General features: G+C 36.9%; 1 protein-coding gene and 1 long non-coding RNA gene across 3 annotated transcripts; both read left to right on the plus strand.

Annotated features, from left to right (window-relative positions):
* Nucleotides 1–14628: 14628 nt before the first annotated feature.
* On the plus strand, nt 14629–16357 carry LOC131022093 (uncharacterized). Of its 2 annotated transcripts, XR_009101142.1 has the most exons (3): nt 14671–14995; nt 15466–15524; nt 15615–16357. It is a non-coding gene; the product is annotated as an uncharacterized LOC131022093 (long non-coding RNA). The 2 variants fall into 2 exon arrangements; XR_009101141.1 differs by having other exon boundaries at nt 14629–15524.
* A 392-nt stretch (nt 16358–16749) lies between these two features.
* On the plus strand, nt 16750–18478 carry LOC131021107 (anaphase-promoting complex subunit 11). Its single transcript, XM_057950197.1, has 3 exons — nt 16750–16756; nt 16900–17049; nt 18193–18478. Exons 1-3 carry the CDS (start codon nt 16750–16752, stop codon nt 18306–18308), a joined length of 273 nt encoding a protein of 90 aa, XP_057806180.1. The 3' UTR covers nt 18309–18478.
* Nucleotides 18479–22902: the final 4424 nt, after the last annotated feature.

The raw sequence follows: 22902 nt of genomic DNA on the forward strand, positions 1-22902 counted from the left end.
ATATTATATTTGCATGTCTGTGTATGAACAAGTGACGCCATTTTAGTAGAAATGTTGTTGACGAAAGAGTCAAACAAGGTCAATTATGTTCGTGTTTCATTTAATTTACCGTCTAATTAAAGTTTCTGCTTAAATAAATATGCAGTGGAGTTTATTAATGTCAAAATACACCCACTTAAAATACACCACAGTTGCCAACGAGACCTTACTCTAGTGGCAAAGCTGAGGCACTCAAAGACTTTTTTTTATGAAAGGTCTTGGGTTCAATCCCGCCTACTTGCAGTGATGTTTTTCCACTTTAAGTGATGTTGTATTCTCGCTAAGTGATGTTGTATTCTCGCTAAGTGCGGTGTAGTAATATTTGGTGTTGAGGTTTCACACGTAGGGTGATGTTGTATTCTCGTCTACGTGCGGTGTAGTAATATTTGGTAAGTGATGTTGTATTCTCGCCTACGTGCGGTGTAGTAATATTTGGTGTTGAGGTTTCACACGTAGGGCGATTCTCGTTTAGGTATGGTGATGTTTTCTCGCCGTTTGGATGTCCCCCGACTGCGTGCAAGTTGCATAATTGATTATATTCAGATACCTCTTTAATTTCAAAAAAAAAACACCACAGCTTTCGTTCTGTTTTGGTTTTGAGCGTAAATTTAAAAAATCTACGTCTCTAAATACATAATTTCGTACTATTGTCAAATTTCCATAAATTAATATCATTATGACTAATTATAGTGACGTAGAAATTCAAGTATGTCATTTAGTATTGGGCAAATTGCATGAAAATACCCCACCTTTTTTCAAATTTGATTTTTTGACAAACTTTTTTTTGTTGCAAAAATTTGAACGAGCTTTCAATTTGTTGCAATGTCCGGCCCGTTAAATTTTCGGGCCAAATTAAATCTTAGTTGGCAGCCCGGCTGCCAACGTGGCATTAAAAACGCCAAATCACACTCACACGTCACCCTCTCTCCCTCTCTCTCTCTCTCCACCCTCTCTCCGACGAGCTCGACGACCTCTCCCTCTTCCACAAGGCCATCGCCATGGACTCCTCCCGCCGCTCCCCCCACCACCTCCCCGCCGCCAAATCCCACCTCTCCGCCCCCCCAAGATCGCCTTCCTCTTCCTCACCAACTCCGCCCTCCACTTCGCCCCCCTCTGGGAACGCTTCTTCTCCACCGCCCACCCCCACCGCTTCAACATCTACATCCACGCCGACCCCTTCGCCTCCCTCCCCCCCTCCGCGGCGTCTTCCGCGGCCGCCTCATCCCCGCCAAGCGCACCCACCGCTCCTCCGCCACCCTCATCTCCGCCGCCCGCCGCCTCCTCGCCACCGCCATGCTCGACGACCCCGCCAACGCCTACTTCGCCCTAATCTCCCAGCACTGCATCCCCCTCCGCTCCTTCAACTACCTCCACACCTTCCTCTTCGATCTCTCCCGCCTCTCCCCAGATCTCGAATTCCCCAGCTACATCGAGCTCGTCGGAGAGGGGGATGGGGAATTGGCGGGGGGTGAGGAGGAAGAAGTAGAGGAGGGTGAGAGGGTGGAGAGAGAGAGAGAGAGGAGAGAGGGAGAGAGGGTGACGTGTGAGTGTGATTTGGCGTTTTTAATGCCACGTTGGCAGCCGGGCTGCCAACTAAGATTTAATTTGGCCCGAAAATTTAACGGGCCGGACATTGCAACAAATTGAAAGCTCGTTCAAATTTTTGCAACAAAAAAAAAGTTTGTCAAAAAATCAAATTTGAAAAAAGGTGGGGTATTTTCATGCAATTTGCCCTTTAGTATTTCAGTCGTTTACGCCATATAAAATTTCAAGCGTCAAGCTCAGCATTAATTTAAAGGTAATTGATAATCATGTGAAAAATTAAAAGTTCAGATATTCGAAAGTAGAACTTTTAGTTAATATGAAAAACAAAATTAGGTGAAACACGTAATTAGTCCTATATTTTATACTTCCTCCCTTCTTTTGTCCACTAATTCACTTCCTAACTTGTCATTTTCGTTCATCTACGAATTCACTTCTTACCCATTTCTTGTAAATAATAGTATCACTCTTCAAACTCTCACATATTATCACTAATTAACTCATATAAATTCACTAACTTTCACTATTTTTTTCTAATTTATGAAGTTCTTTTTTTGCTCCTAAATTTTTATTAAATTTGTATATACTTCACCTAAAAAGTTAATTCGGGGACGAGGTAGTAAATACTCCTCTTCACTTCAATGTGGGTGTAGGAATGAATCTCCCCATCAGTTCAAAATTAATGTTCTGAATTTACTGAAGTTGGGATTCAGATTTACTCATTTGGGTTTGGAGATGAATGGAGTAAATGTCTGAATTTTAAATTTGGGTATTGAATTGAATTTAAATTTCAAATCTTGGTCTTTAGATTTTGAATTACTCTAGAAATATTTAATGCCCAAATTTTTTGTTCTAATTAGAGATGTCAATCAGGTCAATTCGTCAAATTTTGGGCTATTTCTATCGGGTTAATCCTATTGAGCGGCATGTTATTCTATTACGAGCGATTCGGACTAAAATTTTATCAGACTGAAATTTTGAGCCTCAAACTCTTTCGAATTATCGGTCTATTCAGAATAATTCACTAATTTTGAACTGAATTAACATCTCTAACCCTGACTTTCATGTAAAAGTCAATTCAGCATATTCGTATTCTCATTGTACAATTATATTGCCTAAAAATAATAAAGATTTTACATTAACAAAATAGTAGTATCAAGTTTCAAATTAGATCATCAAGTAATGATTGTAATCTTGCAATAGCGATTTTAAATAAAACTACAATCATTTATACTCGTACAATACATGAAATTGTTTTTATAATTTTTATTAAAAAACTGAAAAAAAATAAACAAAAAAAAATGGACTTATTTGAAAAGAAAAAAAAAAGAGAAGAGGGGGAGAGAAGGGATAACTTTTTTTCTTTTAATCTTTAAATAAATAATTTGATATGCATATCAAATACTCCCTCCGTCCCACTTCAATAGACTCATTTTCCTTTTTGGGATGTCTCACTCCAATAGGTTTATTTTCCTTTTTGGGTAAAAAAATTGTACTTAATTGGTGTGGACCACACTACTTTTCTACTAAAAAGTAAGTTTTCTTAATCTCTATTTTATAATTTTTCAAATTTTACAATTTTAAAAAATAACTAAATAAATAAATAAATATATATATATATATATATATATATATAATTTTAAAATCACCACTCAATTTTGAAATTAATTTTAATTAACTTTTTTTGTCATATATTATAGATTATCATACAAAAGGAATTAGTAAAGTGGTGCTTCTCATTATATACAATCCATTAATTGTGGGTTTGATTTATGAATAAGTATGGGTGGAGGTGAGGGCATCCAAACATGGTGTGTGAGCCTTTGGTGCGAAACAGCTTCCCTTCCCAGCTGTAAACTGGAATGGAAGGTGACATTTTTTGTCTCCACCATTCACGACGGCTACGCTTTCATTGTGCCTAACAACTTGACATATTTTTATTTTTAATTAATACTCATTCCTCCCCCTAATTTTGTTTTTTTTTTTTTTAATATTCCATTTGTCCTGCGAAACTTGAGCAATTTCTTTACGACACAAATTTTAAGTGTGTTAAGTGTGGTAGGTGAAAAAATGAAAAGAAGAAAACTTTTGCCATATAAAGAAAATGTTCAAGTTTCGCGGGACAACCTAAAAAAAATACTGCTCAAACTTTGGGGGACGGAGGGAGTATATCATTTTTTCATTTTATTTTGAAACGTTTATAAAAATTAGTTCATTTTTTTTGGACGATACACTACAATTTATTATCCTCAATACAATTATTTATTTATCATTTCTACCATATTGTGTGCTCAATTCTCCACTCACATTACTATTAATTATCATTATTAACATTATTTCTTAAGTACAGTCTTTTGTGGGTGGATTCGGAAATCCCTCCACGACAAAGCATAATTTTCAAATTTATATATATATATATATATATATATATATATATATATATAGGATTGAGTTCTATAGATAATTATATTTTTGTTCATTATGAACATATCTATACATTTTACAAACAAATCAACATAAGTAATGAACATACGTATTTAGTAAAAATAGAGAAAAAATCACCACCACCAGGATTCGAACCTGAGGCAAATTTTTGTTCATGCGGTACATTGATTTTTTCATCAAAATTATAGATCTGTTAGTTTTTTGTTCACAAATTCTCTATTCCCTAAATATTTAGCATTCTCTGTTAAACATTTCTCTCTCTCTCTCTCTCTCTCTCTCTCTCTATATATATATATATATATATATATATATATATATGGAGTATAACATAATTTTTTTCGAAAGAATTTTTAGATATATTTAGACTGATAGGGAAGAGATCAAAAGAGAATGTTAACTGTAGAGAGAAAGAGAAAGACGGTTTGAATAAATCAATAAATTTTCCGAATACGCCAACAATTTTACTGAATAGAATAAATTTACTGAAGGCCGCTTGGGGTTTAAATTCTAAAGATGGCATTTTTATGAATAAATTTCTATTCAGATATTTTCATGATTTATTCGGTAAAATTATTGATTTATTCAGAACGAATAATATAGAATTCTCCATTAATATTAACCCTAGACTGATAAAATCTGAACAAACTTCTTAGAATCAGTAAAAACAGGTGTTCCCGGCCTAAAACAAGTAAAAAAAGGATAAAATAAATACTAAATATAAAGAAATCGATCGATGTAAACGAATACCAATGAGATTATGAGATTCTCTAATAACTACACACTCTATTAATCTTCTACTAACTCTGTGAAAAAAGGTTTTATTTTGTTGCTTTGATTTTTTTTTAATTTTTTTTTAACACTGAGTAATTGAAGTATTGAACAAAGCTTTTTTAACACATTAATAACAATAATTCTTCGAGCAAATTATATGCGCTAGAAAACTATTACAAAAAAAGGTCAGAGGTTCGAAATCAACATAAATCATAAATCATAAATCAATAATATATTAAAAATGCAACTTTTAATTTACAATTGATTTAAAATCAGTTGAAAATCAATTGCAGTTGTAATATTATATTCATTTTATTCAGAAAAAAATTCTTATTTAGGGGGGTGTATTAGTTCAAGACTTATGTAGATTTTAAAAGTCCGTGTATTTTAAAAGTCTATAGAATTCTCACGGATTCTTCATGATTTTGAATGAATTATTGGTCGGATTTTAAATAAATTAGCAAGAATCTGTCGTGATTTCTCGGAGTTGAAATCCACAAAGCCAGCGGGCGTGGAGACCTCGCGAGCGCTGGGTTCACGCGAGCGCTTGAGGCTCAGCGCTCGCTGAAGGCCAGCGACCGCTGGCTTCAAGGAGAGGAGACGCGCCCCAGCAAGCGCTGGCATCCGGTTCACGTGAGCGCTGGGTCCAGCGGCCGCTGGCTTCTTGGCCGCGAGCGCGGGGAGTTTGCAAGATTTGTCAATTCTCGTGGTCTGTGTTCGGATTTGTTCATGCCTATTTTTTCAACGAAATCAATGAAAGTCATTCCAACTTTAAAGTTCATAGATTAACGAATACACCCAGATTTTTATAGATTTTTAAAAGTCTTGAACGAATACACCCGGATTTTTATAGACTTTTAAAAGTCTTGAACGAATACACTCATATTTTCATAGACTTTTAAAAGTCTTGAACTAATACACCCAGACTTTAAAAGTCTGCAGAAATCTATTAATGTCTTTAACTAACACAACCCCCTTAGTGTATTAATGCTATATTTTCGTGATATGATTATATGTTTCGTACTTAGATTTCTTATAATTATAGCATTTATTATCATTCAATAAACTTTTATGAATGACCTTATTTTCAACCTTTTCGATTTGTCGATCATCAGATAATTCTTCAAATAATTTGTTGTAGGGTTGTAACTTGTAAGGTAGGGTGTGAATCAATATTGTGAAATGATGATCATTGAAATGTTAGGCAATAGCACGTGGTCATGTGACATAAAAAAAAACGTGAATTTCGGTCTAGTCGTCGTTTTTTCAGATGAGATCCTTTGTCTCACTATTTTGTGTGTACCACTCTTAATTTATTTATTTTATAATTATTTTTTATAAAAATAAAAAATATCATTATATTATGAACTCTAATTAATATTTATAACTAAAAATTGAAAATTTAAAAAATTATATACCCTAACTTTGAATTAATGAACCCAAATAATCAATTATTAATTCAAATAAATATAAAAAAATAATTATAAATCCTAATTGGATGAGTGAACCCTTGTTAATTATTTGTTTTTATAATATTAAAGCATAATAAATTAAGAGTGGTACTAGTACACACAAAATAGTGAGACAGAGGATCCCATGTGCCGTTTTTTGCGAGCTTTTAATTTGTTGAGTGTTTCCTAACAAAAATAAAAATTGTTGAGTGTGGTAGACATATTTTTGTAATTTTTCCATAATTTTTCGCATGTTTATCTATCTATCTATCTATATATATATATATATATATATATATATATATATATATATATATATATAGGGTTAGGTTATATTGAGAAGCTCAAATGTGTTGAGAAGTTGAGAAGCAATTTAATAGATGAACATGCCAATTAGTTTTTATGAACACGAGTTTGATCTGGGGTTCGATCATTGGCGGTGACGTATTTTTTAACAAATTAAATAGATTCGTATGTTCGTCAGTTATATTTGGTATGTTCAAAGAATTTATTGATATAAGGTCTAATTACCAAGTTCATCAAAATGTACTAACATGTTCATCTATTACATTGCTTCTCAACTTCTCAACACATTTGAACTTCTCAATTGAACCACTCCCTATATATATATATATATATAAACTCAACTACTTATATAAATAGTAAGTTATTTTTTCCCGCCAAAATCACTTTACTATTTTTAGAAATAAACTTTTTTTTATTTAATTTGAATTTCGTCTACTTCAGATTATATGAATATTTTTTATTGTAATTTTTCATATTGCCCCAATTAAAATATATATTATTTTTTTTATCTTTAAAATATTTTATATTTACGAATAAAATGTAAGCGAACTGTTCAATAAATAATTATAATATTATTAAAATATTTATATTGATAAGATTTATGATTAAAACTGTACTTTAAGATATTTATTTATTATTTCTTGAATATTTAATCAACATATGTAAAACATTTGAAATTTAAGATTAAACAAACATTATGATTGTGTATCAATTATAATTTCAAAAAAATAATTATAACATAATCATAGCTCTATATTTTATTGGATTAGTTATTTTTAATCTCTTAAATATGATATAGGTAATAGTTATATTATATATAATTTTTTAAAATGAAATATATAGTACATATATTTGTATAAAATGATCACGCATGTTCAGTAAATGTAAATAAAATATTTAGTAAATGTAGTTATTAGAGATGTAACAAGTGGTGGTGATAATGATGATTATGCATCTACCCATCTCCTTGACGATATATTACTTAAAGCATTTGATGTTCCAATACAAGACATCATTTTAAACACTCACTCGCCCTACTCTAACAACATCAACAATATATAATTTTTATTTGAAAGAACGAGCAATAAATGTTCCTACTCATATATTGTACAACATAATTTTTTTAACATTAATAAAAAACTAAAATTTTAAATCTACATAATACTTTAAAATAATATTTTATTATCAAAAAATCATATTTCTTGCACAGGAGCCAAACTACATATGTATATATTTTAGTACTGTATATATTTCAGTAGAAATTTTGTATAAGTTATTGAGGTGGTCGCCTGTACACCCGAGTGGTACGTACACCCGGATGTAAATGACACTAACACTATTTGTTTTACAAATGACACTATCATGTTATATAAATAACATTATCTCGAAATGACACTAACACTATATTGAAATGACACTATCATATTATCGAAATGACACTAATACTCTGGGTGTACCTTACACCCGGGTGTACATGAGATTTTGTGTAAGTTATTTTAATACGATGTGTATATATTATATCATCTTTAATTTTGTCATATACTTTTTAATTTGAACGAAATTAAAATTCAAGGTAAATTTTGAAATGAGCTAAAGTTTATGTATTTATATTACAATTGTATATAGTTGAAAAAATACCAAAATTCACTAATACATTGTGGATTTACAGTCAATTAATGCCTAAAAAAAATATGTTGTTAAATGCAAATCAGTAAAAAGTAATTAAAAGTTCCAAAAACTCTTTCAAGACTAATAGAAAATTTGAAAGAAAAATATCTAGATATTTTGATGAAAATTTTAAATAAATAATACTAATAATCATTAGATAATTTTTTTTTGTCAAAATCCTCATCATTCATTTGATTAGCCTCCAACTATAAGATGGTTTCATCTTCATTTAATGTTATTATCGCTATTATAGCTATTTTATAAAATAATACTATAGAATTTTATAATCTAAACATAATATTTTAAAAAATATTTTTTTTTACTATTTTAATTAAGTAGGTATCACCGTGATAGAAATCTCATTTTCTCTTCAATGTTGGATAATATATTATCTTTGGATAGTTGTGTAAAAATATTTTCCAATATTTTCTTATTTTTTTATCTCTAATAAACATATGATAAAAAATGAGAAAAAAAATAATACTTTTTTATCCATCATTATCTAATGAAAAATTTACAGTAAATGCACTCTAATAAAAAGTACCATTGTTATCGACGGATGGTATCAATAATTATACGGGCCGTTTGATAGGGCATATACTGTTTGATTACATAGGTAACTCGCGTAACCCATGTGTTTGATAGCTGACTTAATTAATAGTTGCGGCCCGAAAATTGACCAAGGCCCGCACCAAATCACTGTTACACTTCGAAACCACAACTCAGCTCACCCCCAGTTACGTTTTCTCACCCTCAACAGTGACATTCATTATTTTTGAAGATTACAAGTTTGCCCTTGGAAGGTTCTGCATTTCCTTTTGTCCCGCACAAATAGGAAGGTTCTAGTGTTGACTTCTTCATCTCCCCGATCTGGAGTCCATTACAGGTAATTGCAGCTGTGGTCTTTTTTGGCACCAGCAAACAAATGTATGCTCATAAGGGCATTTGAACACAACATCAATAGCAATACTCAACATCAAGCCCACATATGCACTGACACCAATAATTGGGGAGTTGATTGATTCTTGTTATATTGAGATCAATAATTGGGGCTATAATGGTGGTTTTCTCGTGAGGACGAGATACATGAATTTGGGGGCGGGGCGACGCTGGAGTGAAGGAGATGGGTGGCGCTGAGCCGGTATGGTTGTTGGTGATGGGAGGTGTTAAAATGAAAACGTGAATTTTTCGAAGGGGGTTGGGGGAGGTGGCACTGCGCGCTGGAGGGAGGGGCGACGCTGTGCCGATTCTTTTGGCGGTGGGACGGGCGGCGCTAGAGGGAGGGAGGCGGCGCCGGTTAGGTGGGGGACGGGGGTTGAAGATGAAGACCATAAAAAAGAAATCTGTAGCAAAATTGGGGGTTTCAATATTTTCTATTGAACAAAATAGTGTTTCATTTTTTTAATTTAAAATAAGGTTAAAATAGTAATTTTACTATTTAATTTAAATTTTAATCTAAACTATCAAACAAGTAAATCATGTTATCAAGATTTTAATCTTGATCTATCAAACACTAAAATACATTATTAATATTACCCAATCTATATTATTTTAACTAGGTTTTATTTATCCATATTTATCTCAACTAGCTATCAAACTGGCCCTTAGGAGACATGCATGTGTTGAGTTGTAGTTAACAACTTAACATTAATGGCTATGTTAATTGGCAAATTTAGTTAAGATCAAGGACCGAGCTGAAAGCTTAAGTAAGAGCTCAAGTCTAATATCTCAGATTATCTATTTAATAAAATGATGTACATATCAATTAAGCATGTAGCAAAATCACGATGAACAATATCTAGTAATTATGATGAAAAAATTGACTTTCAGATCATTATACCATCAAATCAAGCAGCATAATTAGCCAAACAATGAGCAACTCTATTCGCCTCACGACGAACGTGCCGAACATAAAAAACAATATGCTAGCTCTCTAACGTGCGTAAAAGCTTCAAATAAATCATCACATCGTATAGTATATGTTACTTTACTTAATCATCAATGTATCTAACCTTAATAATCGAGATGAGATCCACTGATCCACAATTGATTCTACTATACATTCATATCTCATTTCGTATTTGAATCTTTTTAAATACAATCAGAAGAAACTAATCTATTTCAAAATTCACAATCAACACAAAAAGCATTCGATCGAATGAGACAATCAATTATGGACCCAAGGATTTCATCGACCTATAAACTACTTTCATGGCTTTGTTTTGGGTGATAAATAAATATATATGGAAAGGGCATTTGTTTTGGGTGACATGATTTTGTAATGTATTAATATGTCCAGCTCACAACAGCTGGAAATTGGACATTTTATCGCACCATTATCAACAAATTGACATTAGTGATGGACTCATTAAATATCGTCACATGTTGAATGATGGATTAGGGTCAAATAATCGGACAATAGAATAATTAGGATTCATCATTAGATAATGACATTCTTGTTAAAGTGTGGGGCGTCGGCAAAGTTCCCTTACTTTTTCATTCTTTGAATATTCTTTTGGTTAGGATATTAGTAATTTATAAAGTTGTAAATATTGTCCCTTGAATTAAAAAAATTAGTTCTATTTTTTTTTTTTTTTTTTTTTTTTTTTTATGTTGAAGTTGTAAATATAGTTGAGCCCCCATTTACTCGACTGGATGTGATGTTTCTACATAATTCGCGCACACATGATTCGACAATGCTGAATTCACCTTTCTACTGTTGAATTGAGTGTTCAGGTTTCCATTATGGAAGGGATTAGTACAAGAATGATGTAAAGGCGTTTAAGGGCAATTTCGACTCTTCACTTTAATTTGCACATAAAATTAAGTATATTATTATTATTATTATTATTATTATTATTATTATTATTATTATTATTATTATTATTATTATTATTATTTTTATTATAAAAATGAATATTTTTAATTAGAAATTATAAATATGAACATATTTACTTATTAACACAATAATAAAACAAACAATACCAAATTATCAGTCCCCAATTACTAGCCACATATGTCACAAGTAGGGCTGTCTAAACGAATGCGAATATTGGGTATTGGATAACCCGATAATCGATGCCCTTAGCAGTTTTGGCTCTTATATATCCGTAGTTGGGATTTGTCGTTTCTTCGTGGTCGTAACAATCACTTCAAGCAGTGGAAAGAACAAAAGATGTGCTCCAAGTCCTTGGGCTGTTGAACAGAATCCAACCACACCAGAATGGATGGTACAAAGTCCTCCAGCTTTTCATACTTTTGGAGAACTTCCAGCTATCAAAGAGACGAAAAGCCCTCAAGCGAGTGAGTTTGCGTCGAAAGAAAGAATCTAAGGTCCCCCAGGAGCTTCTGATTTTAGAGTCACTCACCAACTCTTATTGAAATTGAAGAAGAATAGCTAGAATCAGTTATTGTGCAAGACCAACCAATCCTTGGTTGACTCCTCTACTTCTCCGGTCGGGGATATAGCTGTATTCTTCTATTCTTTATCTCTCCCCCTCCTTTGACTTTCTTTCTTATCTCTTTCCACTATCTCTTAGTTAGCCAGGCAATGACAATGAATTCTGGTAAACTCGTATATAGAAGAATTTCGTTATCTTGATCTCTCATACAATTTCACCTTTTTTGATTTAACCTTTCCTTCCTCAGAAAAGTATGTTTTCATTGCACTCAGATAATAATTAGATTATTAGATCGATTTCGGTTATTAAGTTTCAAAAATTTCGGGCGTCGGTTAACCCGATAAACGATTCGAGTTAACCGAATAATCAATTTTTATGTAATTAATAATTCAATATATATATATATTATAATTATAATTATAATTATTATTAAGTTTTTTTTAAAAATGGATATTCAATTAAAATAAAATTATGTTGTATTAAAAAAAAACAAGAATGAGTCTTAGTTCAGTGGATAAGTTGCTCATTGTATTTGTTGGAGATTGAAATACCCAAATAACGAATCGATTTACCGAACTGATTATTAGATAATCGATTTATTAAAAATGGACAAAAATCAATTTTGAATACCCCAAATTTTCAATTCGAGTAATCGAACTCGAATGGATCTATCGGTTCACAAGAGTTCTCTTCACCCAAGGGGCCAAGAGCAGACGCAAGCCCCACTTTTTCCTCATTTATTCCCAAAACAATATTGAGCCCTAATTCTTTCTCAAAATCTCCTGGGATTAAATTCCTTCTTCCATCACATTTGCTGTTAATTTGATAGTATATTAGTAATTCTGATCGAAGTAATTTTTTTTTTCTCGAGTTGGATAAAACCGTAGCTACTGTAACTTCAAGAGTGACTAAACCAGTATATACTTGCATTACTAGTAGAGCTGACAAAATCGATCTAGCCCGACGGGCCGGCTCGGCCCGCCCGTGTTTAGGGCTGGGTTGTACAAAATATAGGCCCAAAAAAATCCGGGCCTAAAAAGCCCGCCCAGTAAGCCCGTCGGGCCGACCGGGCTTTGGGGCTAAAAAGCCCGGGGTTTTCGGGCCAAAAAGCCCACCCAGCTCTTTTTTTTATTTTTTTTATTTTATATTTTAGTTATAGTTTAATAACTTTAATTTATTACTTCTTTTTCAATTTTTCTTAATTCTATTTCGGTATTTTCGTCTAGCGTCTACTAATAGTGATAGCCATAGTTCATTCTCCTTGCTAAATATATATGTTTTATTTGAATATTTTGTTGTTTGGACTTGGAATTTTATTTTTTAGTTTTCATTTATTTGTCGGACTATTTGAATTGAAAATCTATTCATGTTGAATTGTCGATTGTAGTAGACTAGTAGAATTTTATATTACTATTTTGTCTATAATTATTATTTGGATTTATTTTAGTTTATTTAATTTTTTGTAAAAAAAAAAACAGGATTTAGTGAAAAAAAATAATTGGGCGGCTTTGGCCCGACCGCCCGGTGGCCCGATCGAGGCTGGGCTGGGCCTGAAAAATGAAAGCCCGGTCAATTTCGGGCCGGCCCAGCCCGGCCCGGAAAATCTCGAAAGCCCGCTAATTACTAGCAACTGCAAGGATAAAAAGTAGTGATCCATTTATATCTTATTCTTAGGGTTGGGAAGATAGGGTTCGGGTAATCGGGTACCCTATTACCCGACCCGAAAAATCGGGTATCGGGTACCCTATACCCGAAAAATTAGGGGTCAGGATCGGGTTCAGGTATTTAGGGTGCAAAAAAATCGGGTATTGGGTATAATTATTTACTCCCTCCGTCCCAATAAAAGTGACCACTTTTATTTGGGCACGGAGATTAAGAAATGATTGTTATGCTTTAATTAATTATAGTTCATCAAAATTAATGAGTTAATTCCTTCAACTTAACTTCTTCTTCTTCAACCCAACTTCTAACTGCATCTGGCCGGCGGCGACGTTGGCACCGGCGACGACGACGTCGGCACCGGCGACAGCGGTCGCCCCTCACCCAAACCAGACTTCACCTTCCTCCCTCTCTCTCTCAAACCAACCTTCCTCACCTAAACCAAACTTCACCTTCCTCGATCTCTCTCTCTCAAACCACCGATCTGCCAACAACCACCACAAACCAACTCTCCGTCGCCGGCGACCACCGATCTGCCAACAACCACCACAAACCTCTCTTTGAATTGAACAAAAAAACGAAAAAACTAGAACAAAAAAACGAAAAGAAAAAGGAATCTGCCGGCTCCCAAACCACCACCACCCTTAGATTCAGGAGCACCGGCCACCGCTCCTTCACCTTCACAGGCGAGCGTCGGCTCCCATCAAAAGCCCTAGCCCCCAAATCGGCCGCGGCGGCAAAGAGCGATTCGAGGAAAACCCAGAACGAGCGGCGGTGACATCAACGATCTACGCCTCGCCGCCATCAACCACGCCACCTCAGATCTAGGCGGCGGCGGCCACGGGGTGGCGAGAGGAAGAAAGTAGAGGCGAGGGACAGGGAGTTCAGGGGTGGGGCGAGAGGGAGAGAGCAGAGGCCAGGGTGATATGCACTTCGGGGGCGGCGGGAGAAGAGGGAGGTTGAGGGAGATGACCGGCGGCCTCACCACCGCCGGCAGAGATGAGAGACCGAGAGAGAGAGAGGGGGGTGAGCCGGCGGCTGGTTGCTGGCTGGGGAAAGGGCGGCGCCGTGGCTGGGGAAAGGGAATCAGGAGGCGGGGCGGCGGCGGGCGGCCGGCGCTGGCTGTCGTTCGCCGGAGAAGAAGAGAGAAGGGGGAGAAGATGAGAGAGAGGTGGGGAAGAAGGGAGGGCGACTCAGTGTGAGTGTGTGTATTTGGTTAAAGAGGGTTAATTAATTAAACTTAATTAAATACTAAATATTTTTATTTTAGGAAAGTGACCACTTTTAATGGGACGCCCAAAAAGGAAATGTGGCCACTTTTATTGGGACGGAGGGAGTAATATATTTTAAATTATTTAGTTAAATATAATTAAATAAAAATATGAAACTAAAAGTGAAAGTGTGAAAGTAACACTTTTACTATGCTGTACTGTTAGTCTCTGTTTAAATTGAATTGGACTCCGCCGAGCCGCTCCTCTCAATCCAGAAATCCGGCGACCCAGCGCCCCTCGCCCGCCCGTCGTCGCCGTTCTCCTCGCCTCGCCAGCCCGCCATCGCCGTTCTCCTCGCCTCGTCCGCCCGCAGTCGCCCACTCGGTCCCAGCCCCCGCAGTTCCACCGCGACCCTCGCCCAGTCGCCCTATCGTTCCCGTCGTTCCGCCGCCGCCGAGCTTGTCGCCCTGCAGCAGCCGTGCCGCCTCCGAGCTCCAACAACGTCACACTCTTCCTCCTCTTCTTCTTCTTCTTTAATACAAATTTCCTATGTCAATGTTGAATAATTGAATTTGCTGCTTTGAATAATTGAATTTGGTCCTTGAATTTCACTATGTCAATGTTGAATTTCGGCTGAATTTGCTGATTTGAATTTGCTGCCCTGCTTTGAATTAGTTGCCATGCCCCCTGCTTCATTTCGTCCTTGTTATTTGTTGGTTGTCTCTTTGTTGTTTGTTACACGTAGAGGCTCTCTATGTATTCGGGTAATTTAGGGTACCCGAATACCCGAGTCGGGTATTAGGGTACCCGATTAAGAAATCGGGTTCGGGGTCGTGTATCAGTTTCCGGCCTTATTCGGGGTTGGGTACCCGATTCCGACCCGATTCCCAGCCCTAAAAAATTTTAAATCTTATACATTTCTTCGTTTATTGTGAAACTCACTTTTCGTCGTTCTATGTTGGTAAACATCAGGGATCTGTCAATGGCTGACTCTTCCAAGTCCTTGAAACTCCCCAACTCTACTGCTACAGGTAATTCAACACTCCAGTTATTCACTACAAAGAAAAACAACAACTATGCTTAATTTTCTTTTAATGAAAGCTGTAATCTTGTGATTTTAGGGGCAACATTTTTATGGAGTAAAAGATTTTTGAAAACGAGACGGGTGATGTTAAGCTTAGGTGCATGCGTTTGAAAGAATGCTTCTTGAAAAATTGGCTGATGAGTTGCATATCTTCTGCCCTAGTTGAAGAGTGGGTAGATGATTACTTTTTATTTTTTAAATTTTGGGGGCGTTTATATTTGAATTTCTGATGTCCTGATTGCATAAAATTTAAATAAAATTGATTTTCATGTTTATTGATTGATTTGGAATGGTTAACTCATTTCAGTTTGGTCTTTTTCTGACATACGAAGAACTCAATGCGCCATTTGGGTGGTAAAGGCTTGTTAAATTTTGTTGGCTGAAAAGTGGAAAATATTGTTATGATAGTTTGAAGTTAACTCTGATTCATTGGACTCATTATTCTTATATATGTGGTTGTGATCACAGGGCACAAGAAAATGAAAGTCAAGATTATACGTATCCTACATATGTGTGTGTGTGCATACATGCAATTGGATATCTCCATGGGCGTATTAGCATATTCCATAAACAAGATTATAAATTATGTCCTATTATCTGGTTATAGGTCGTAAGGTGTGATTACCAGGATTAACTTTTGAGTAATATTGTTTCTGTAATTTGTATAAGTTGAATAATCATTTTTTTTTTTTGTATAAGTTCAAGTCTTTCATTGTTTCCTTAGTAGTGAAATACATTAGTCTCTAACAATTTTTATTTATTTTTTGAGGTAATGATATAAAGGATTGAGTGAAGTGTTTATGTTTTCTATTCTCATGTATTCAAATATATTTAGTTGCAACTGCTTCTTTTATGGATATTTATGACTAATTGAGGCTAGTTATATTGGTATGTCAGCCAATAATAAAAGAAAAGGATCTAATCTCTTTCTATAGTTGTTACAGGTTTGTCTATGTTTCAATTTTATCCTGTGACATATCCAGCATTCTGCATGTTGTCTATGTTTCAATTTTATCAAGCATGTTGTCTATGTTTCGATTTATCTTAAGTGGATATCCTTGCTAGATAGATAGAGTAATCTAATGGTTGTTTAAGTACAATTATGTGTGATTTTCACCATAAATGCTTATTTTATATCTAGATGTGCACATCAAGTTTATTGATTATAATGGATGCAATGTAGCAAACTCATTTTGCTTTAGGGCGTTCTATAAGCTTGTTTCTCCTTGACCCTATCGCCTGCGAATTCTGCTGGGCCTGGTGAACAGAGTATGCATCCAATCCTCCAAGTACTGCCAGCTTCGTGATCAAATTTATTTAAGCAGCTGAATATGTTCTTTTTGGGACTTCCAGGTGGCACGCTGTTGCTTCTTGGACATGGGATGCCCAAGATGAAACTTGTGGCATTTGTAGGATGGCCTTTGATGGTTGTTGCCCCGATTGTAAACTCCCAGGAGATGATTGCCCCCTAAGTAAGTTAAGGGATTTTTTTACGTTTCTTGCTTTTTGTTTGCCCTCTCTTTTTTGTTCCTTCCGTTTTTAGCGGTTATCCCCTGTTCTTGGTGTATTAAAAGCTCACTCATATGATTGTTATTTCAATTGCATATAGTGAGTTAAATCCATTGGTTTTCTCAGTTCCATAGTTCTTAAACAATTCACCTTACTTGCTTTGTGATAATGGTAGCTATGTCCATTCAGAGATAAGCTTGAAAACCTATTTCACTGTTGTTGCAGCAGAATTCTCTAGGTCCCAATTAACTTTCGATGTATTCATTAATTTACCGCATGTCCTAAGGTCTACATAGAAAAACTAGTTAACAAATGAACACATGGTGTGAAACACTGGTCTAAGGGTATGTTTCAATCATAGAGAATTCTCACTAATAGATTTCACCTACTTCTTATTGCCATTGGACTTCTGGAACTGACAGGACCTGCTACTAAGGTTAGAAAAATATCGAGTTGAATTGAAAATGTTACAGAACCAATGCTAATTAGTTTAATAGTCTGGATATTTTATAGATTTGGCTAGGTGGTTGCTGAATGAAAGAAGTAGGTTGTAAACTTGTAGGTTTATTCTGTTCAGTTGGGAAGTTCTGAAACAACTGAAGATTACACTTAAATGAATTCAATCTAAGGTTTCGGCAAGGCCACTTTACTTTTTTCGCCTCCTTGGTGTTTCTGTTCGTTCTGCCTCCGATCTCTTTCCTGTCTTCTCCTTCCTTATTCCCCTTCATCTTGATTAAGATCTGTCTCAATCTTACTACTACATAATCAAATATTTAGATGAAAGTTAGTAACTATTCTAAGTTGGTTTTTCTGTTGATCGCTTTGAGGAGATTCATGCTTCTGCATCTGCTAATTTTAACTAACGATATCTGAAGCTATTCATATTCTTTTGAAGTTTCCCCTGAGTTGCACTTAAACCAAATTTAGTTCTTCTTATACTTTGGTTCAATTTGCAAGTATTCAAAATGCTATTTGGTTTCCTCGATCAAGTTCATGTTTGCCTTCGAATTTCATCATATTATATAGACTATAGTGCACACTCACTTTCTTTATGAATCTATTTCACAATAGCCACTATATAAATATTGATTAATTTGATTTTGCAGTCTGGGGGTCCTGCAATCACGCTTTCCATCTTCACTGCATCTTGAAATGGGTGAATTCACAAACTTCACAAGCACATTGCCCCATGTGTCGTAGAGAATGGCAATTCAAGGAATGATGAATGATCCCTGCGTTTTCACATATCATGAGGGTTCAAGAATGATCGAGGAGATATCTTTCAATTGTGCCTATGTTTATGTACACTTATGTAGCTATATGCATGTCTCAAGAGCTGTGCTTTAAGAATTGGCAATTTTTGTAGAGCTTAATCGAAATTTTGAATCTTAATCATGTTTGCTGCTGGGTGCCTTAGGGCCGGCAATTTTGGATACGACACGAAAGCATGATACGAAACTGCACGAAATTAATGGATTAGTGTCAAGTTTTATCAGGTTCGTGTCTCATTCGTGTCGACCTGATAAGGACACGATAATTTTTCGTGTAACCTGTTAAAATTAATATTATTATTTTTTATTAAATATTTATTTTAATTCTTATTTTAAACTTATGAGTTTTGATCTTTTGAAAACTTTTTTTTCCCCCTAATCTCGTCTTTTGTTCTGCCTCTAAGCAACACAAATTCCATACCCTTTCTAGTTTAATGTTATTTGTATCGTATTTTTATTGGGCTGTTTTTAATTAAGTTTTTACTAGATCGTGTCGTTTTCGTGTTTGTGTAGATCATGTCCATGTTGTGTTTGTTTTCGTGTCGACTGGATAACAACCCGTAAGCAACACAAATTTCATACCCTTTCTTATTTATTATAATTCTTATTGTTATCGTATTTTTATTGAGCCGTTTTAAATCAAGTTTATACTAGATCGTGTTGTTTTCGTATTGTGTCTGTGTTGTGTTTGTGTAGATCGTGTCCATGTCGTGTTTGTGTTCATGTCGATCCGATAACAACCCGACATGCATGATTTGTCAGCCCTACTCCACATTGTCTTTGATTTTGTTGGACCTTCAAATAAAAAATAAATAAAGAAAACACGAAAAACAGAGATAAGTACTTTTCTCTATGCTCCAAAACAAAAAAACAAACAAACTAATAAAGCTTGTTACTCTTTTATTTCAACTAAGCTGCATGCCCGAATGCCAATATCACAATCTGATCAAAAATCACAAACATAAAAAACCAAAACAAAAAAGTGGAAATCAATATAAGCTGCGACCAATGCAACCACCATAAGCATCTCCCCTCACTGAGTCTCACCAACTTTATCACCATCTCCTTGGTCGGCAACTCCACCACCACTCTCGACCTTGGGCGCGCTCTCCTCCGTCACAGCCGCAGCCGGCGCCGCCGCCTCGTCGCCACCGCTCTTATACTTATACCACATGGCCCAATACAAGTAGTGGAAGAAGTTGACGACGCTCAAAACAGCAAGAAGCCAATAAAACAAATCCAAGTTGTTCCTATCCAAGTCGATCCCATACACCCACGGCCGCTTGCTCGGCGTCACCCTCTTCGTCACCGACGTCACCGCCTCCACCAGCGTGCTGCTGAGGAAGTAGCCGAGCGAGAGCGATATCCACGTGAACGACGTCGACAGCGACTTCATCCCCGCCGGCGCCTCCTTGTAGAAGAACTCGAGCAGCCCGACCATGGTGAACATGTCGGCGATCCCGAAGATGCCGTACTGGAACGACAGCCAGAAGAGGCTGATGGGGGCCAAGGGGTTCTCGAGGGAGCGGCGGCGCCGCTTGACCTCGACGAGGGCGGCGACGGACATGGAGAGAAAATTTTTACCCATAAAAATGTTGCCCCTAAAAAACAAAGATGCAAGGGGAAGGCAGTAAGTACCTTTCCAGTGGTTTCTGCTGTTTCTTGGCTCACAAAACCCAGATTAACATTTGAATTCCAAAATACAGTCACAAACATAATTCTTCTTGATTACAACGATATTTAATCTCATGATGCCACAATCAATCAAACTAGTGTTTGTGATTATGACCCAACCCAAATACAATCATTCCAAAATTAATGAACAAAAGCGAAGACACGACGACATGCTAACATATACTACTCTATTAAAACTAAACCCTAAACCAGAAACTAAAATGGAAACAAGCTGTCAACACATATTGAGTGGGTCAACTGTTTTCCGATGCAAAGCTTGAAGCTCACGGTGTGGTTCATGTACTCTTCCTTCTCCCCATCTTCATACTCTTCCTTCTCCTCTTCATACTCTTCCTTCTCCCCATCTTCATTCTTATCGCCATCACTTAATAACTTGCTAAAATCAACTTCGAAGACATCAACCCACCAACAAGTAGTAGTAGGAACAGTATAGAATTCATTGTAGTAGGATGAATCGACCGCTGCCCGTACAATACAAGGGGTGCACGAGTCGAGGAGAGTGACCGATCGAGAAATACTAGGGAAGTATGAAAGTGGAAATTCAACACCCGATTTATCACCTTCAAATCTATAGACACCAAAAGCATCAATACACAGCCGTCCATCTCCAGTTATGAAATTGAGACCACGGCCCCTAAACTTTAAATCTTTCTCCACCAATTGCCATTCATGTAATGTGGGATCCAAGAGGTCGATACTAAATAATCGTCCAAAGTCGGTTTGAACAAGAAAATGGCTGCCATGGAAAGCATAGGAATCGATAGTGAAGGAATTTGAGCAGATACCACTTTCTATAAGGAAGTCTTCCCAAGTTGAGTTAGGACACAAGAGTTGGATGTTTTGACAATAGCGCGAGGTGTTTTGGGGACGAATCCATAACTGAGGAAGCTTTGTAAGAACATTATGGATAGGATCATAGAGCTCAAAGTCACATGTGAGTTTCATAGTAGGAGAGTCTACTCTATCATGGAACTGAATTTGAGTAGAAAAGAACAAGACACAATTACCAAACTGAACAGGCAAGGCATCTTCCTTGGGGCTCAATAGGATGGGCAACTTCTCGAGCATATTATCCTCCAAAACGACGTCGGAAAGCTTGTCCGACAGTCTGAAGCTATGGACGTCGTTGTGGTTCAACACGTAGAGTATGGAATCCACAACGCAGAAGGTAGCCAAACCCAAGCTAAGCGGGATTCGAAGATTAGGGCGTTGCTCGACACTATCGCCGTCGCAGCTGCCGCCGCCTACGTCCAGGATATAAATCGAAGCTTTATAGTTGACAGCCACTATGAGACAGATACGACGAGGTGGAGATCTGGAGAGAGATGGCCATGATTCGCAAGCTTTCAATCCCAAACCGTCGTCGATCCCCGCTCTAAACATTCCTCCTCGCGTTAAAATCGATGGTGATCTTTGAATATCCATTAGCTCTAATCTGACTCTCTTCTCGATTGATTTTAGATTGGCGTCCCTTCCGAATTTTTAGTGAATAAACTAGTATTATTAACAAGATTTTGTTTCTATATCTTTTTTACTAAAATACATGTCTTGTTTCAGGAGCTTGATATTCTTGATTTTGTGAAGAGTTTAAAGAAGTTTGCCAAAGTATACTAATTAATAGGGTTAATTACGTGAAAAATCATGAATTTTGGTTAGATTTCCAAGTTTGCCATGATTTTTTTTTTTTCAAATTTTCCCAGAACTTAAGGGGTTGATCAATTTTGCCATGATTTTCAAAAATCCCCAAATTGAGTGCTGACATGGCATTTTTAAGTGACCTGAAAAGTGACATGGCGTCACCGGCGGTGAATCAAAACGACGTCGTTTTGAGCCCAAAACTTTCTCTCTCTCTCTCTCTCTTTGTGTGTTAGTGGTCGAGCTCGCCGGAAAGAAGGTTTTTCATCTCCGTGGGCAGAGCTCTTCTAACCACTTGGTAGTGCGGAGGGGGGCGGCGGATTTGCGAGGTGGTGGGGGAGGGCTGTGGAGAGAGAGATGTGGTGTGGGGGAAGGCAGCGAAGGGGGCGCAAACCCCAGTGAGGTGTGAGGTCGGTGGCGCGGGATGTTTGGGGAAGAAGAAGAACGGCGCGAGGTTTGTGATGGCTGGTCAGCGGTGGAGGTCTGCGTGTCTGAGATCGAGGGACGGAGGTGACTGGCGCGGCGGCGGCAGGGGCGTCGGATCTGGTGCGGGTGCCGAATCAGCAGACGTTTGGTGCCGGAGGCGGTGGTGAGGGAGGCAGTGGATCTGCAGGGTGATGGTGGTAAAGGCAGCGTAGGGGCGGCGGATCTGGTGTGGTGGTGGTAAAGGTCGCGAATCGGAGCAGCGGAGAGGGCGACGACTGGCGCGGCGGCGGATCTGCAGGGTTGATTAGGGAGGCGGCGGCCAGAGCAGAGCTGACTAAGGCGCCAGAGCTGACTAAGGCCGCCAGAGCTGACAGAGCCAGAGGCAGCTCTGCCGACTCTGCCCGTCTCAGCTCTGTCCGACTCTACGCCTCAGCTTTGTCGACTCAGCTCTGCGGACTCAGCTCTGCTCTGCCGACTCTGCTCTGCTCTGATGATTCTGCTCTGCCGAACTCTGCTCTGCTCTGCCGACTCCCCCACTACGTGCCACATCAGTTCGGTATTACCACGTAGGCGACAGGTCAGCTTAGTATTACCACGTAGGCGACACGTAAGCTCGGTGCTTCGCCGGAGCAAAAAAGCATGGAAAATTTGTTCAACCCCTTAAGTTCAGGGAAAATTTGATAAAAAAAAAAAGTTCATGGCAAACTTGGAAATCGGCCCAAAAGTTCATGATTTTTTACGTAATTAACCCTAATTAATATGAAGTTCTGTAAGTATTTGTATGTTCTC

The sequence above is a fragment of the Salvia miltiorrhiza genome, chromosome 4 (genome assembly GCF_028751815.1).
Source record: "Salvia miltiorrhiza cultivar Shanhuang (shh) chromosome 4, IMPLAD_Smil_shh, whole genome shotgun sequence".
Classification (NCBI taxonomy): domain Eukaryota; kingdom Viridiplantae; phylum Streptophyta; class Magnoliopsida; order Lamiales; family Lamiaceae; genus Salvia; species Salvia miltiorrhiza.

Coding starts and splice junctions, on each gene's coding strand:
- LOC131021107 (XM_057950197.1), top strand. Junction 17,050..18,192: donor AGGAGATGATTGCCCCCTAA/GTAAGTTAAGGG, acceptor TTGATTTTGCAG/TCTGGGGGTCCTGCAATCAC.